Source organism: Miscanthus floridulus, chromosome 6, assembly GCF_019320115.1.
Source record: "Miscanthus floridulus cultivar M001 chromosome 6, ASM1932011v1, whole genome shotgun sequence".
Taxonomy (NCBI): Eukaryota; Viridiplantae; Streptophyta; class Magnoliopsida; order Poales; family Poaceae; genus Miscanthus; species Miscanthus floridulus.
This window is the reverse complement of record NC_089585.1, coordinates 136,222,679-136,239,245: the sequence shown is the minus strand read 5'-3', so window position 1 is coordinate 136,239,245 and position 16,567 is coordinate 136,222,679. Positions and strand designations below refer to the sequence as shown.

The window sequence follows — 16,567 nt, the reverse complement described above, 5'->3', positions numbered from 1 at the left end:
AATTACTTGGAGTATGTCAATAGAAAAAAAATGAAAATTAAAGGGGAAGGATGCAGTTGCTTAAGGGTGGTGAAAAGCTTCACCTGGGCTGAAGATAGTAACCTCAACGTACACGACACTTCACTTGCTCCCATCTCTCCTACCGTTCTTCTTATTCTGAAATACTCTCCCTCTGAAGCCTATGGCTACGTACCTTTGTTCGCACAGCAGCATCGTCAGGGTTTTTTTCTTCTTCTCCAGCCTCCATCGTCCACCAATCCCATCCCAGAGAGATCGATTCTACAACAAGACCATGGCATGCACAACCTTAAAGTAATATAATTCTTCATTTGTAGTACAAAGCACACGCTACATATACATAAGTAGATGTTGTCCTGAATGCGAACACATTTAAACTTTCAGCAACTACGTACTAGAAAAATAAGTAAGAAGGTTTCATGTCAGAGGATGATATTATTAGTAGATTTGCAGTAAAAGTACTTCCACATCAAATTTATACATTTTAATAGCCATCTATCACCTGAAAAGTAAAATGGTTAGAAGCATGTGCATATTAGAGACTCAGTTGACATACGTACTGATAAATCACAAGTGACAGAGATTGGAGAGAGATATAGATTATAGAGCATATATAAATAACAAAAGTATTCATCACAGCTATGAATATATAATAGATTTATTTATACACATCATTTTCTTAATTTGTTTCTTCTCTCCTCTGGCCTCAGCAAGCAAGTACTATTTCATCTCTCTTGGCCACAGGCTTCCTGCAGGCTCGAGTCGAGACCAAAGGGAAAGTGAGGCCACCATCATCTCTCCTCCCTCTAGCTCTCCCTTGGCTTGGCTTGCTCCCCAATAGAAGAAAAGCGAGGATTCAGAATCCTCTTCTTCCTCCTCCCTTCCAAGCCATTTCTCTTCAGCTAGCTACCTTCTTGATTCACCTTCTTTCCTTCTGACTCCTCCACAGATATACTATGTATGCATCCCTACTTCTTCTTCATCCATCCATACATGGATGTATATAGTACTAACAAGTTAGCTTTTTTGCACTCATCTAGCAGCAGTGGTGCAGGAGGTGAGTGAGATATGAGATTCACCGCACGATCGATGTGGAGCTGTAGCTAGAGATCGATCCATCCATCTGTCGATCGAGACATGATACGTACCACACGGTCGAGGTCAGCAGCAGCACGTTGTCGCCGCCATGGTCCCAACAACTAGGAACCTGTTGCCACCATGACGGCAAGAGCAGCCGCGGCAGGTCGTGCTACCACCCCGGCCAGTACTACGTCGGCATCGCCGCCCAATTGGAGGCCTCGGCGGCGTCTGCGCGGCAGCAGGACCAGAAGCAAGCCGTCAAGATCCCCTCGGCTGCTGGCCATGGCAGACGATGACGAGCAGACCGCGGCGGCCGGGCCCAGCACGAGCCCCCCGGGCGGCGCCTGGCGCAGGAAACGACTGGCTCCAGCTAGGCCTGGCCGCCGCCGCAGTCGTCGTCGTCGTCCTACGCCTCCTCCTCCTGGCGACAACAACAGCACGGATCCGACTCCGGCTCCAGCCCCGCCGGCTCCCATGGAGCTGGACCTTTTCGCCTACGACAAGCGGAACGCCAGGATGAGGCCACCGTTGTTCCCGCTGCCGCTCAGGAGCTACCACCAGTCCTACGGCGGCGGACCGCGGACGGTATCGACCCGCGGCGGCAGCTAGCGGGTCCATGTCGGCGCCGTTCTTGCCGTTCATGCCTCCGTTCAGGTGCTCCGGCGATACCATAAGAGTCATTAGCCCGCCGCGACGAACCGAGACGCCCGGGCTGTGGCTGACGCTTCAGGCAGCTCCCAACCAGTAAGTGCGCGCATACAAGTCCAGAACTTAATTTACTCCTGTATTGCTTCCAAAAAAAAAAATCACTGCTGTACATGCATATAATATAGTATGCACATACGTATGCATATATATATCCCTACGTTTTATCACATTAGGTGATGTATAAGTGTAACTAAATCCATCTGATAATATACTGCAATTGCAAGGCCAGTATATACATGAGCATATACTGTTTAGATTTTTAGTGTTGTTCTTATTCATGTCGCGTGGAACTCTGCAGGTACTCATTAAATATTCTTCTTTTCATGCTTGCAGAGTTAGAGAGCCTATTTTGCCTCAGATAGCAAAGAGCTACCTAAGAATCAAGTAATTTTCTAAACTCTTCAATTTTTTGCTTCTATTTTATGATTAACAAGTCTGGTCTCCACACTTAACTATAAGCTAACTTTTGTGACTATTGGATGGAATAGGGGCTGACCTGCTGTTTGATTGGAATATTGATATTAATCATATATCCGATATATATAGATAAATGTGAAACTAGCTTAGAAAAAAGTACAATAAGTCACTGTTACAATAATTATGTATTAATTCCCAAAATTAAATTAAATGCATGACAGCAGTGTTATTATACTATGTGTGTGTATCTGGAATGTGGCTCTCATTGTTCTGTTGTTGTCTGATCAAAGACGTATCTAGCCAGTATACCTAGGTCTTCAGTTTTCTAGATGTCACATAGTAGCTACACGCAGTGCAGGAGTAGTAGCCATCCCATCCAAATCCAATGACAATGAGGAGAAGCTATTAGCTGTGTTTCATTTTGCAACGACCACTATGAATTGAAAGGTCCATGGCCCTCTCAAATACGCATTTCAAACCTGATTTTCCACGCAGGGACAGCAACATGAAGGTGGAGGTGGTGATGAAGTACTTGGCCGAGAAGCTAGGCATCGCGCGGTCTCATCAGGTACGTACATCTATACATCACTTGGATATCGACCATTCATAAGCCGTACAATTATTCATTGTTCAGAGTCTGTCTAGCTAGCTAGGCAACAACCGAGTGTTTTGCCAAGCATACGTAGTAGTCGCTGGTTGTCTTTATTCCGTCGAGGAATCAAATTATCAAGTTTTTTGACAAGTCGAACGAAAGATTGAATAACAATGTTGGAGAGAAGGATATGTCGGTAGAGCGATCAATAGCGAACAGTGCTAAGCACTTGGTTGAATTTTCTTTGCAGCACTGCACTGCATATAATCTATGAATTGGCATATGCACTTGTTGGAATCATGAAAGAAACATTATACCTAAGAGTACGTACAGGCCGGGATCTCTTTTTCCTGGTTTGGAGCAGCTAGATAAAGGAATAGGTCAGAGGCCCACATCATGAGCTATATATGTATAGTGTATAGTTATATATACACACATTATTTAATATCATTATATACGCTTAGGTAATATAGGACGTGTGTGGTGGGCTAATCTCTATTAATCCGGCCCTAGTACACTGCACATGGAACAACGCAGGTTAATTACCTGAGTTTTTTTTAATCACAGTAGTACATGTGTGCAAACGAAAGTGAAACACTACTACAGAAATGATTTGTGGCAACGCCTCTCTACAAATGATTGCCAAATGAGCCGCTCTTACAAATGAATTTATAAGGACGGTCGGTATTATCAGCCGTCCCTATAAATAGCCCGATTTGTAGAGGCGGCTCTATATCCAGCCGCTCTTACAAATCGGATTTGTAGAGGCGGCTCAATATTGAATTGCCCCTACAAATAGACGCTGAGTATTAAAAATTAAGCACTAAAATTCAAATTTTATAAACGACCTCAGATGGAGAAACAACCAAAATAAAAGTTGTAGATCTTAAAAAGTTATGAAACTTTATAGTTGGTAACTTTTTTATTTGAAATCATCTTGTCAAGGAAAACTACGTTTGAATTTCTAAAAATTTGAAATTTTATTTTTTTTAAACGACCTCAGATGGACAAACAATAAAAATAAAAGTTGTAGATCTTGAAAAATTACGAAACTTTGTAGTTGATAACTTTCTCATTTGAAATCATCTTGTCATGAAAAACTACGTTCGAACTTCTCAAATTTGAAATTCAAATTTTATAAGTGACCTCGGATGGAGAAACTATCAAAATGAAAGTTGTAGATCTCGAAAAGTTATAAAACTTTGTAGTTGACAACTTTTTCATTTGAATTAGTTTAGGGCCTCAAACAATCAATTTATGCTCAATTTTGTATAATATGTGGGGAACCAAAATGGATCGTAGACACAAGTGATCGTGAGTACAGTGGTAGAGGAGTTTGCACGCGAGGAAGAAGTTACGGGTTTGAATCCCGGCCGACGCAAAGTATGCAAAAATCGTGAAAAATGCTGCAACCATAGAGTGGGTGTGTGGCTGTCGATGGGGACCTCCTCGAATTAAAAAAAAATGCTTTTTTCCCCCTTTTGTGATTTCTGGAAATTGATTTGTAAGGGCGGCTGGCCAACCGCCCCTATAAATCGGTGATTTGTAGTCACGGTTTGATAGGGACGGCTATCAAAATCAATGCTACAGACCATCTGGAGCCGCCCCTACAAATGCAATCTGACGTAGTGAAAGTGACACTGGAAATGTCTCATTATATGATAAGAGACTTATAAGAGAGCTGTAAAGAAATTAGAAATGGATGAGTGTTCAATAAAAGTAATGAGGCATGCACCTGGGTCAAATTCAATCATGAAAGAGGCTAGCTGTTGAAGTGTCTATTAGTGTAGATAACGCTGATGTGCAAATGTGCTTGCTTATTGTGATGATAACTGATCAACGACTTGCTGCCAACTTAATTCATCTGCACCAATTAACATATTTATAACTCCGATCGGCGGGTTCAGATCATTTTCGATGCACTTAATCATCTCTAAATAATCAGGCTATAGGCCAGCTTGTTTATTGATCGTCTGATGCCGACGTGATGGATTGAACGGCCTGCTGGTGCTACTGGCTTTATTAGTCCCTATATGCTTGTTTGCTCCTCCTAATTCTGTATATATTAATACTCCGTATTTGACTTAAGATGCATGGTCTCGCCCAAATAAATACAAGTGCTACACACGTTATATACTGCCTCTGATCCAAATGTAGGCTGTTTTACATGAACGCCAGGATTATGTATTTTGAAAGATGAATCATTCATGTTTTGGGGAATGGTACCATTTCTAGCTAAACTGTGAGTCGTTCTAGGTTTTTCTAGATATACAGCTTTTATTATGTATGTAGATATACATTATGTCTAGTATAGTAAAAGCTTATAAAAATAACCATATCGACTTACAATTTAGCGCGGATGAAGTACTTGTTACTTGGTAGCTGCTAGCTATAGGAAAAGATAACTACGCTAGCTAATAGTTAGACCCCGTTTGGATTCTGCAACTAATTTTACTGGATCCAAATGGACTCTGAGTAGACAGAGGCAAGGAAGAAAATGATACGTAAAGATGCATATAAGTTATGGAACTATCTATATATATATTTGGAGAAACAAACATTAAGAAGGCTAAACTGACATGCATTTGAATTTTTTTGCGGCGTGCTTTGGCACGTCTTTTTATCAAGAGGGTGTAGATGAAATTACAACCATCAAGACATTATTTTTTAGGAAAAAACATCAAGACAGATTCGAGGGCACACTGCATCAGACTGACCAGTGTTTTATTATACCGCACTTGTGTGCGAGTGCGACGTGTTATCTGAGACCAAAGAGTGAACTAAACCATTTGCATTGCGGTCGGTTCCTCTAAATCAATCATCGATCATCATCAGAAAAAAAAAGGGAGGGGGATGGAGGCAGTAATCGATCGAATATTGAAACCTTTATTTGGAGTAGGTCAGTAGTCGCGCATGCATGCATGCATGACGCTGCACGGTTTGCAGTTGCAGCTAGCAATAGCATGGAAGCAGTCGTCGTCGTCGTCGTCGTCGTCGTCGATGGATCTGTTGATGAGCATGACAGCGTGATGAGGGGATCGTCCGGAGGGCGCGCGTGTGGCCATGTGCAGTCAAGTCATGTGCATGCATGTCTGCAACGACTGAGCGCATGCATGCATTTCTATCGTGCATGCATATACTGGCACCACCATTCGCGCGCTTTGCATTGGACATGCATGCGATGCATCCAAGCCGTCCAAGATCGACTACCATGCATTCACACACAAGTACAGCCCTCACTGCTAAATTAATTAATTATTCACGGGAAACATAATACAGACACAGAAGGCTTCGATGATGAAGTTTTGTTTGTGCGTGATTTATTACTGTTTATAATACTAAGCAATAAGTACCGAACTAATAACAAATAAACAATACAAAAAATGCATGCTATGTTTTCTTTGAGAAATTAAAAAGGTTCTATTTTTAGGAATAGATCATATACAATTGATGATTACATCAAATCATCAATCGAAGATGAACGTGAACAGATGATGGTCACCCTATATATATATGTCGTACTAGTTATACCAATAATATATATTCCAAATGGAATTAATTTTTCCTGCGATGCGATCCAATCTAAACCGTACCTTGCTTCTTTTGACCGGATCGGAGGGACGACGATGGGACTTGTTGAATTGCATTTCAATGCGACGCATACATCATGGTGACGGAGTGGCGATGCCCGTCACCTGATCGTCATGCTTCCGTAATCCGGCCGTATATATTAGGAAACTGCTAGCGTCCCGGCGTCGTCCGCTTCCCAGTCCGCACTCGCCCAGCACACGTCCCTTCCCCTAGTTCGGCACCAGACGCTACCAGCACGACCCCCTGGCGACGCGCGCAAGGAGCAGGACCCACTGGCAATGGTACGAGACTGGGTTAGCAGCATGGACCGGCCGCCTGCCGCCCTGAGATCGCGCGCCCACGCGAACTGCCACTGCTGCGTCTTCGTCGAACGAAGAGCCCCACTAACACCGACGAACCGACGACCCGCGATGCCTACGAAGAGCCCCGCTAGCCTCTGTGTTGCGCGAGTCCGCACGCCCCCAGATCGCCCCGTAGCCCGTCGCGTCTGTCCCACGCCCGCGACGAGCATGCTGCATGCCCAGCGACCCCATGGCCCCAACACCCCCACATCCGCCGGCCCCAGCACCTCCGCTCGCTAGGCCCCGACGAACCACGCGCCCCCATCCGTCCCGGCTTGCCCCTCCCTGGCCGAACAACATAGAAAGCTACAATAAAACACGTGCAACAACACGGAAAACAACTACTGCAGTATTAGGCTGAAGCAGCTGAAACACCATAAACATATATATTGCAAAAACAAGGAGCAACAACTGCAACATTGGGATGAAGCAGTTGAAACACCATGAACATATTATTGCAACAACAAGGAACAACAGTTGAAACATTATAATGAAGCAGTTGAAACACCATGAACATATTATTGCAACAACAAGGAACAACAACTGAAACATTAGAATGAAGCAGTTGAAACACCATGAACATATTATTGCAACAACAAGGAACAACAGCTGAAACATTAGAATGAAGCAGTTGAAACACTATGAACATATTATTGCAACCACACCAAACTAACTACTGCAACAATAGGCTGAAGGAACTGAAACATTTAGAACATATTATTGCAACACTGGTGCGAAGCATATGAAACAACACTCGAAATAAAAACACTTGCAACAACATGGAACAACTACTGCAATATGAGATTGAAGCAACTGAAACATACTGCAACATCTCAAGCAGTACTACTGCAACATCGCAAAAACATCTGTTGCAACGACCCCAAAAAATCCCATTACAACATTTGAAATAATATGTTGCAACATAAAAAAAATATTACAACACGGCGAGATCTGACCCCAAGAGCTCGCCGGAACCCTAGCCACCGCCGCATCCTTAGATCCAGAGGAGGAGGAGGAGGAGGAGGAGGAGGAGGAGGAGGAGGAGGAGGGCTCAGATCCAGAGGAGGAGGTGGAGGAGGAGGGCTTAGATCCAGAGAAGGACCCACCTACCTCGCCGGAAGCCGCCGACGTTGCCCTCTTCTCCGGTGGCTTGGAGGTCACGGATGGAGGGAGGGAGGGAGGGGCGGCTCGCCGGAAGCCACCGCCATCGTCCTCCTCTCCTGGGACATGGAGGGCGAGGAGGGAAGGAGGGAAGGAGGGAGGGGGAGGGAGAAAGGGGAGGCTCGTCGGAAGCCGCCGCCGTCGCGCTCTCTCCGGTGGCATGGGGTCACGAAGGGAAGAAGGGAGGGGGGAGGGAGAGAGGGGCAGCTTGCCGAAAGCCGCCGCCGTCGCCCTTCTCTCCGGTGGCATGGGGGTTGCGGAGGGAGGGAGGGGTGATGGGCGGGGTACACATGGCTCGGGCGGGGCGGCGCCGCAAGTGGCTCGGGAGGGAGCCGCGGCGAGCGTCTCTGTATGGAGCGGGCTGAGCGACGTGATGCAGGTGGATGAGGATAAGGCGAGGGGAGCGAGTGGAGGAGCGCGAGCCACGTCCGAAGGTGAAGAAGTGCGTCGGACGTCAAACATATAGCATTACCATATACGGAGTAGTTTGGTATCATGTATCAAAATGGGACTACCTATGGCCCGGATCCAGTGTCCGTAGTTAGTATATACGTACTACCTTAATTCAATCCGTCCCAACCAAGAAGATGCAATGGTAAGTTTGATCAAATTAAAGTCGTACTATTTTAAGTTTAACTAATAATTTTATTTATAGAAGAAAAAATTAGCATATACGACTTCAAATACCTGTGTTTTAAAAATAAATTTCATGACTAATCTGATGGCATATTTATTTAGTATGATAATATTGGTATTTTTGTATATAAAATTTAGTTAAGTTTTAAATCATTTGGCTTAGCATTATTTTTTTTAAGAAAAAATAACTGAGGGAGGGAGTATATAATACGGTAGGGCGCCGCTTGCTGTATGTGCATGGTATATCTAACCACGTTACGTTACATCTCTCCCCTGCAACAACAGAACAGGAGACGACAGGAGCTAGAGGCCGATCGAGGCATGTTCGTTTCTCTTGTAAGTCGTCTTTTTCAGCTAATTTTTTTAGCTAGAACAGTAATTTTTCTCTCACTACAAATCAGTCGGAACAGTGGTTTGGCTTATTTTTTCAGCGAAGAGAACGGTCCGATCAGTGGCTAGGGGCGCCTACTGTACCTATATAGCAGCTAGATAGACGACGGCCAGGCACTGCATATACGGAGTAGGGAGTACGTACGCACGCGTGTACGTGTGCGCTAACCCTTTCGATCGCACGCGCCGCACGTGTGTACGATCCACGACCCAGCTAGCCGGCGACGATATCCAATGGATCCAGCTGAGCTGGTCCACGCCACGCCTAGCTATAGCCCACACAGGATCGATCCACTGACTAGACTGTCACTGTTGATCACGTACCGAGGCAGTAGTGTGGTCCCGTGCATGTCAGTCACCCCGACCTCCCCACCTCCCACACCCTACGTGGCTACATAGAGTGTATTCTATGTAGTATATGCGTTTTTTTCCTTCTATCTTCCACCGCACTTTGGCTTTCCGAAGTAACCGACCGGTTAAGAACAGATCGAGTAAGCTTTGTTGTACTTCTTTTGATCACAATATAGACATAGCGCAAGCATAGTTAAATCCTAAAATAAATTCAAAAGGAATACGAACACTCGCATCGAGTCAAGATTTTAAACATGAATACATAGGTGGCACCATACGAAATCCAATCACCTAAGTTTGCAAGCTTTGTTGTACTTTGATACTTTAGAGGGCCGTATATACGAAGGATGCATCCATCCTGAGCTTATTTATGGTTGAATCAATATACAACACACCCTTGGATTTAAATAATAGTCATTTCAGTTTTACCCTAGCTAAATTAATCTTATCTGAGCAAGTTGCTAACTATTAGTATTGTATATATTTGAATACACTCTAGTTAATTTTTAGTTGCTAACTATTAGCAAGCTGAATCCAGATATGGTCTAATATGCTTTTGTCTGCATACGTCTCCATTTTTGGATCTTTTATTAGCACAATTATTATATATAGTGTGCATCTATATATCTAACATTAAAGTGGAAAAATCTCTCCTAAATATTTGTGCTTCGCTCTCTCTTCCAATCCATGCCCCTCCACTCACTCACTCAAGCATAGAAATCCTATTTAATTTTATTAAGAGTAGTAGTACGTCATGAATGGATTGAAGATAAAAGTTTTAATTGATTTGTTGTCCAGTCTATATCATGAACTTAGATTTGTGTTTTATAGACGTTTAAATAGTGTACATCTAAATATAATATAGAGTATGATTTCAAGATGTATCGAAACAGATGACGTAACGTTCTGTTGCAACGCACGTTTATATAAAACCAAACAAATAAAGTTTTACGGCAACGACGAGGCTGAAGCTGTTTTATTGTGAGAGAAAAATACTGTAAATTTTAGCCGATAAATCGGCTGATAAGTTCAACGAACAGGGCCTCGAGAAGGGAATAGAATACCAGCAGGAAAGCAACTTTTGGCCGCACCGCCGCCGGCATGCCTGCCCCATATGCCATGGCTTTGCAGTGGTTTCTACGGTAAGGCCGGCCGGAGAGCGAGCGCGCGTGCTTGCATGCCTGCATGTGTGGCAGATCTAGCCAGCAGCACCAGCAGTAGCAGCTCTCCATGGTGCAGAGGTTGCATGCTGATGAGGACATTATCGTACTGTACATGGATGGATGGCTGCACCACAATACAAAGGCAAACTGACGGCGACACGCAATATACCCATCAAATCATCGTCAAAATTCCATGTCGTCTTGCTGCTAGCTACACTGTAAGCCTACCCGTCCGCATGCACACGTCTCTATGCCATCACGCTTATGTTATGCCTGTCGTAGAGCCGCCGTACACGTAGCTAGAGCGCTAGCGACATACAGTATGTATGTGTGTATATGTCACATCCAACATCATCCCACCACAAGAAACACATGCCAAGAATTAATGTTAACCTGGCCATTATTAAAAAAAATTGAGTTTAACACATATTTATGTATTTTATAATTTAACAATGCATGGAGCATTCTAGGTTTTCAGTATCACATATAGTTCTGCTTTATACTGGTATATATATCAGATTATTTTAACATTTTACTCAGACCTTATAGCTGATTGTGACGATTACCCACCGAATTGAAATAATATAATAATGGCAGGTGGAGCTGACATGCAGAGGGCAGGTTCTTCCTCCCTTGCTGCTGGTGAAATACGTGAGGGAGACGATCTGGTGCTCCACGGCGCTGAGGGACGAAGAAGCCGACCTGACTTCGCGGCGCTCATCAGCTGCTACTGACCATGTCATGACACTCTGTTACAGCACAAGTAGGAACAGCAAGCTAGCACCACTCCATCTGTAATTAACTTTAACTTATTGGCCGACGGGTTCTTGGTTTTCTTTTTTCTTTCTTTTATTTTTACCAATGCAATTTCCCTGCTGATCTGAGATTAACTGACTGTGATACATGGCTAACTGATGCGATGCTTGGACGTCCCATGCTAACCGACCAACCAAACCCTCATCGTTTTCTTCTTTGCTTCATTTTCCATGAATTCCCTTATCACCTTTAGTCTCCGTAAATTGTCATCCACCTTCAGCAGCATTGTTTTCATTTAAATTCAATTAAATTCGGAGAATATAATCTTTCGACACCTTTTCGGCTGAAAGATTTGCAACCTGCATAAATATAGGTTTCTGAATGAGATGCACCACCAACCACTAAACTGAATTTAACTGAACATTCCATGTATCCCCAAACAGTTCCACTGAAGGTGCGCCCCACAATCCACAGAGGACAATCGCTCCACAACAAGATGTCTAGTTTTCAGGTGCTTAGCTCGCACAAACTATTGATTTGAAGGGGTCGCAGTATCCACACTACCACTTATCATGATTGTCCCAGATGCATCTATCAGCCACCAAAGATCCGCCCCAGTGTCGTGTGTCGAGCCTCACCGCCCTCCTTTCTGCATCTTGAATCTTGACATGGGCCTTGAAGAAGCAGAAGTACCAGGCTGTCAAAACATTCAGGAAAAGTAGTAAGAGAAGAGATCGATGTGGATTTACACTGCACCAGTGCGAAGTTCAGAAGGGGGAAAAGGCATCTTACTTTTGCCAACGAATTACCCACGGAAGGTTGAATGGTTGAAAGATTGTCGTCGTGCTCAATGATAGATCCTGTAAAGGCCTGCTGACAGAATAAGTCATAAGCTAAGCACAGGAGCAAGTTCAAAGGGTGTACAAGGAACATAGAACAGAGTACAAGAAGACAACCTTTCGCCCACTTGATATTATCTTCCGCTCATGAGATGGAGTGGGGTCTGAAGAATTCTGCAAATACAAATATAAATATAAATAATCATGATTGAAGCAATGGGGGGTAACAGTAAACTATGACATACATAGTGGAGACAGGGGATGTTTAGACAGTAGGACCGTGTACATCCAAATGACATATAAACATAATTGCAGCATGGGGCATTTCTGTCTTAACTCTTAACTCTAAAGTATGTACTTAAATTCTTTCATGAGAACCGGTACTCTTATTTTTTCATGTACAATAATCTTAGTGCTCAAGTTCACCATAGAAACCCTTGCTGAGAGGCTAATGCAGGCAAAGGAATGGACAAAGAAGTTCTGTAAGAAGTAAAGCCATAGGTACCTTGAGCCCAGGATCAGACTGTAGCAAGGGAGGAGACTTTGACGAACTAACTACATATTTGTCGTCTTCAAAAGAAACAGCTGCAAGTAGAATGTGTGGGTCACACATAAATCAGCAGTATGGTACATAATTCTACACACTTATAAAAAGCAGATGAAGCACCAAGAATCAGGTTCAGTTCCATCTCCAGCAACAATAGTACAATACACAAAGAAGGTGTCAATTCTACTCTGCTACAAGTAAGTTGTCTCCAACCAAGAGCTGAACTAACCTTTAGTGCGAACTTGGACATCAGAATTTGTTATCTGCGAATAAGAAGAAATACAGTGTTGTGACTGAAGGAATTTAAACAAATAATAAGCACACTCAGAGACAATGCAGAAGGTAGACAAAGAAGGATAAAGCACATACAAAAATTTGGCCAGGAAATTCTGGATGAGATGTATGGGCTGGTGTGTGAGAAATGCCTCTTAGCATTTCATCTCCTCCAGGCTTCTTCAGTGCACTCTTCAGCTATTAGTAAGAGGATTAAAATAAATAATTCCAGCGAATGGACAAAACTATCTTAGGTCAGATTAGCTTGAGAAACAAGTACCTTGATATTCCCATGACTCCTATCATTGCTACCGCTTCCAGAAAATGAAGTGCCAAAACCAGAACTGTGGTTCTCATTGCCATCACTTAAAGCATTTCCAGATTCCTTATTTTCCTCACCATCCTCACTTGTTCCAGCATCTCCATTGTCTTCATCATCATCATCACCATCATCGTCGTCATCTTCAGAAGTACTTCCAGCTTCCTTTTCTTCCCTTTCGAGTTCATCTAACCTTGCCATGATTCGAGCATGTTCCCTATCTTTATCGGACATAACCCCAGTAGTAATTGAAGGCTCTGAAGTAATAAACAGGTAGAAAAAAGAAGTCATGTCAACGTAGAAGATTCAAGTTAGTTGCCTAAACATACTGAGAAGAACAATAATTTCACTAGAACAACAAGTCATCAAGTCATGCCTAAACATATATAAAACAAAAGTACAAGACAGATGGAGGAATGAAACAGTGACAGATCAACTTGCTGGAAGATCAGTTAATCTTTACCAAACCAGGATTGCTAAACAATAATATTTTAACATTCAGGAAGGATTTAAAGGAAAGTGATGATAGACATACTGTGGAAAAAATATAAGAATAAAATATAGGAGTATTAAGAACTCATAAGAAGGGAAAACAAATCATGAAGACAAGATAAGAGCACATTAGTTTATAGCCATTACATAAAAACTTAACAACAACAACAAAGTCTTTACTGACATTAAGTAATTAATAGGAAATTCCAGATGGTTACCTGATTTTGTTGCATTCGTCTCTGTGTCCTCATCATACTCTTCCCTGATTTCAACAAGACCCTCCTGCCCACATTAACATAGTTAAGCATTAAAGTAAATGCAAGTGTGCACACAAATACTTAAAGGTGAAACACCAAGATGGAAATATTACTGGCTTCTGCTAAGACAAAATGCAGTGAACTGATCAATAATAGAAGCACCTCAGATAGTATAAAGTTTACAATGCTATATATTGTTATACCCTAACACACTGCTTATAGTCAGATCATCGCTTGTATTAAGTATCTGTAAGCAGTATAGTATTTTCCAGGGGTGCGATTTAGCACATGAGCAAAAACTGATGAGCACTCTCAATAATCTACAAGAAGGTTATGGTGCTAAATTTGTCTGCATACTGAGACAAAACAACTGCAATTGATGTGTCCCAGTGTCAATAAAAATATGTAGTTATTCACTAACCATTTTTTCTTTTCCCTTTACCAAGGGTCATCGAGGGAATTGATATGATGATTACCATCACGGCATCACCAAGTAAAACGCTAGTCTAGCATTACTCATATGTCATATATACAAAACCAATAAGAGAGGAGCCTTACTGAAGCCTCAGTGGCAGTGGACTCAAAGAATTTCGCCTCAGCTTCAAGGTCAGCAATAGTCGCCTTCATTGCTTCCACTTGGGCTTCCAATTCCTGCCCTCTCCTGTGCAATATATCAGTTGTCTGCTTAGCAGACCTCTCTGCATAGTACCCCTCACCTAGAAGCACCTAAAACACAATGCAAACCATGAATAATAAATTGATGGGCTGACACAGACTGAAAAATCAAAACTGCTCCACGCAGAAACCATACCAAGAGTTCATTTGTGTGTATTAAACGCCCTGGGAAAAATGCGGCGCCACCAAAGGGGACCTGCAATGCGTAGTTCTTTTTTTAGACAAAAAAACTCTTGTTGAACAATATTTAAAGCACACAAGGTGAGACTAAGAGACTTATATTTCCCTATATGTTGCAATCAATGACTCCTTACAGACCACAAAGGGAATTTCCTCAAGCTCCGAAATCAATTGAGAATGTAAATCTAGCCATTGAGCTTATTAGTCATTATATACGCCCAATGCCTAGAAGTGGACGATTGGAGCAGACAAATTACTACTACCAGTAACTAGGTAATTTAGTTTTCAGACTACCACTTCCAACTTTTGTCACCAAAAAAATGAGGAAATAAATAGCATGTGAGCTACCAAGTTTATCTCTAGAAGAAGACACAGATTGCTGCTAGTTCAGACTTGAGAGAGAAAAGGGAAGGACCATGATTTCGTGAGAGAGTTCGTCGGGGAGCCTGTTGACGAGGGAGACGAGGGCCGCGTTGTCGGCGACGAAGCCCTGGAGGCGCCCGAGCTCGGCGCGGCGGCCAGAGATGGACTCGGACACCCTCGCCACGGCCCTCTTCGTCTCCTCCGGCGAGAATACGGAGCCCAGCGGCGTCGCCGTCCCCTTCCTCGGCGCAGCCATCGCTCTCCGCTTCCCCACCTCCCGACCAAAAAAACCGCTACGGTCCGGACTGCAGACTCAGCCTTCTCGCCGGAGAGCCCTCGAGCTAGCCCCTGCGTACGGCCTCGCCCCGCGCTTAATTGGTTGGCCGAGCGCGTGCTCGAGTCGCTTCTCCCACCACAGCAGAGGGAAAGGCCGAGGGCCAGCGACAAGGAAGGCGATGAATCTAACCGGCCCGACTGGAGGACGCCTCCCCGTCGATGGAGGTTGGGACACGGAGCGGTGGCGGGGAGAGAACCTTGAGAACGAACGGGACGCGGCGGTGGCGGCGAGCGCGGCGCGGTGGCGGAGTGGGAGCTCCGCCTGACAAGGGAACCCCTGTCCCACACCACACCGGACAACCCCGGTATGCACCAGCGGCCCAACCCAATAAAACGAATTTTGCGGCCCAATAACGTCTCGATGGCCGGACTTGGGCACTAGGATATGGAACGCATGGTGCAGGACGCCAGGACCGTTAAAATATTTGTTCCATGGGTTAAAAAATGAAAAATTCTCAAATCTGCGAGTTTGCGACCAAAGGCTCACATAGGCAGCAGGTCAGCATAAGTGTATCTTCTTTTAGGGCGTGCTTGGTTTGAAGAATGAGGTTGTCCATTTTCTTCTCTCACTCTTCATTTTCTTATTTAGTTTGTGGAATGGAATAAGTTGATCTATCATTATTTTATTTTTCACAAGTTAATAATTAGTATACGTATGAGGAATAGGTTGATTTCACCAAAAATTATATGATGCATCATCTCATGAAGTATGGGGTGACTCCACAAACCAAACACATCATTAACTTATGGGAGTATGATGCCTGCAGTTGCAACAATATTCAGCCTGTTCGTTTCGGCTTATACAATCGTGGATTATAAGGTGCAACAGTATTTTTCTCTCACATCAAACCAGCCAGCAGTACTTCTGACTTATAATCCATGATCGTTTCAGCCGAAACGAACAGGCTGATTGTTCATGTGCATACAAAAACTCCATAACTTATCCATATTTATATTTTCTGCAAGTTTATTATTCTGCCCCCACGTGCTAGAAGTAAATCAAGGTACATTTTTTCTCCAACTAAGTGCGGCTCCGTTCGGCTTACCCCATATCTAGCTTGTTCGACTTCTTTTTCAGGTGG

General features: G+C 43.6%; 1 protein-coding gene and 1 pseudogene across 1 annotated transcript; one reads left to right on the top strand and one right to left on the bottom strand.

Moving 5' to 3' along the window:
- The first annotated feature begins 785 nt into the window (after positions 1-785).
- On the top strand, positions 786-11,402 carry LOC136457069 (protein LAX PANICLE 2-like; annotated as a pseudogene).
- A 209-nt stretch (positions 11,403-11,611) lies between these two features.
- On the bottom strand, positions 11,612-15,795 carry LOC136457068 (uncharacterized). Its single transcript, XM_066457111.1, has 11 exons — positions 15,202-15,795; positions 14,743-14,802; positions 14,490-14,657; positions 13,893-13,956; positions 13,144-13,439; positions 12,960-13,061; positions 12,820-12,853; positions 12,549-12,628; positions 12,161-12,217; positions 11,997-12,074; positions 11,612-11,901 (listed from the first exon to the last, which is right to left on the bottom strand). The coding sequence occupies exons 1-11, from the start codon at positions 15,403-15,405 to the stop codon at positions 11,839-11,841; spliced, it is 1,206 nt and encodes a 401-aa protein (XP_066313208.1). The 5' UTR covers positions 15,406-15,795; the 3' UTR covers positions 11,612-11,838.
- Positions 15,796-16,567: the final 772 nt, after the last annotated feature.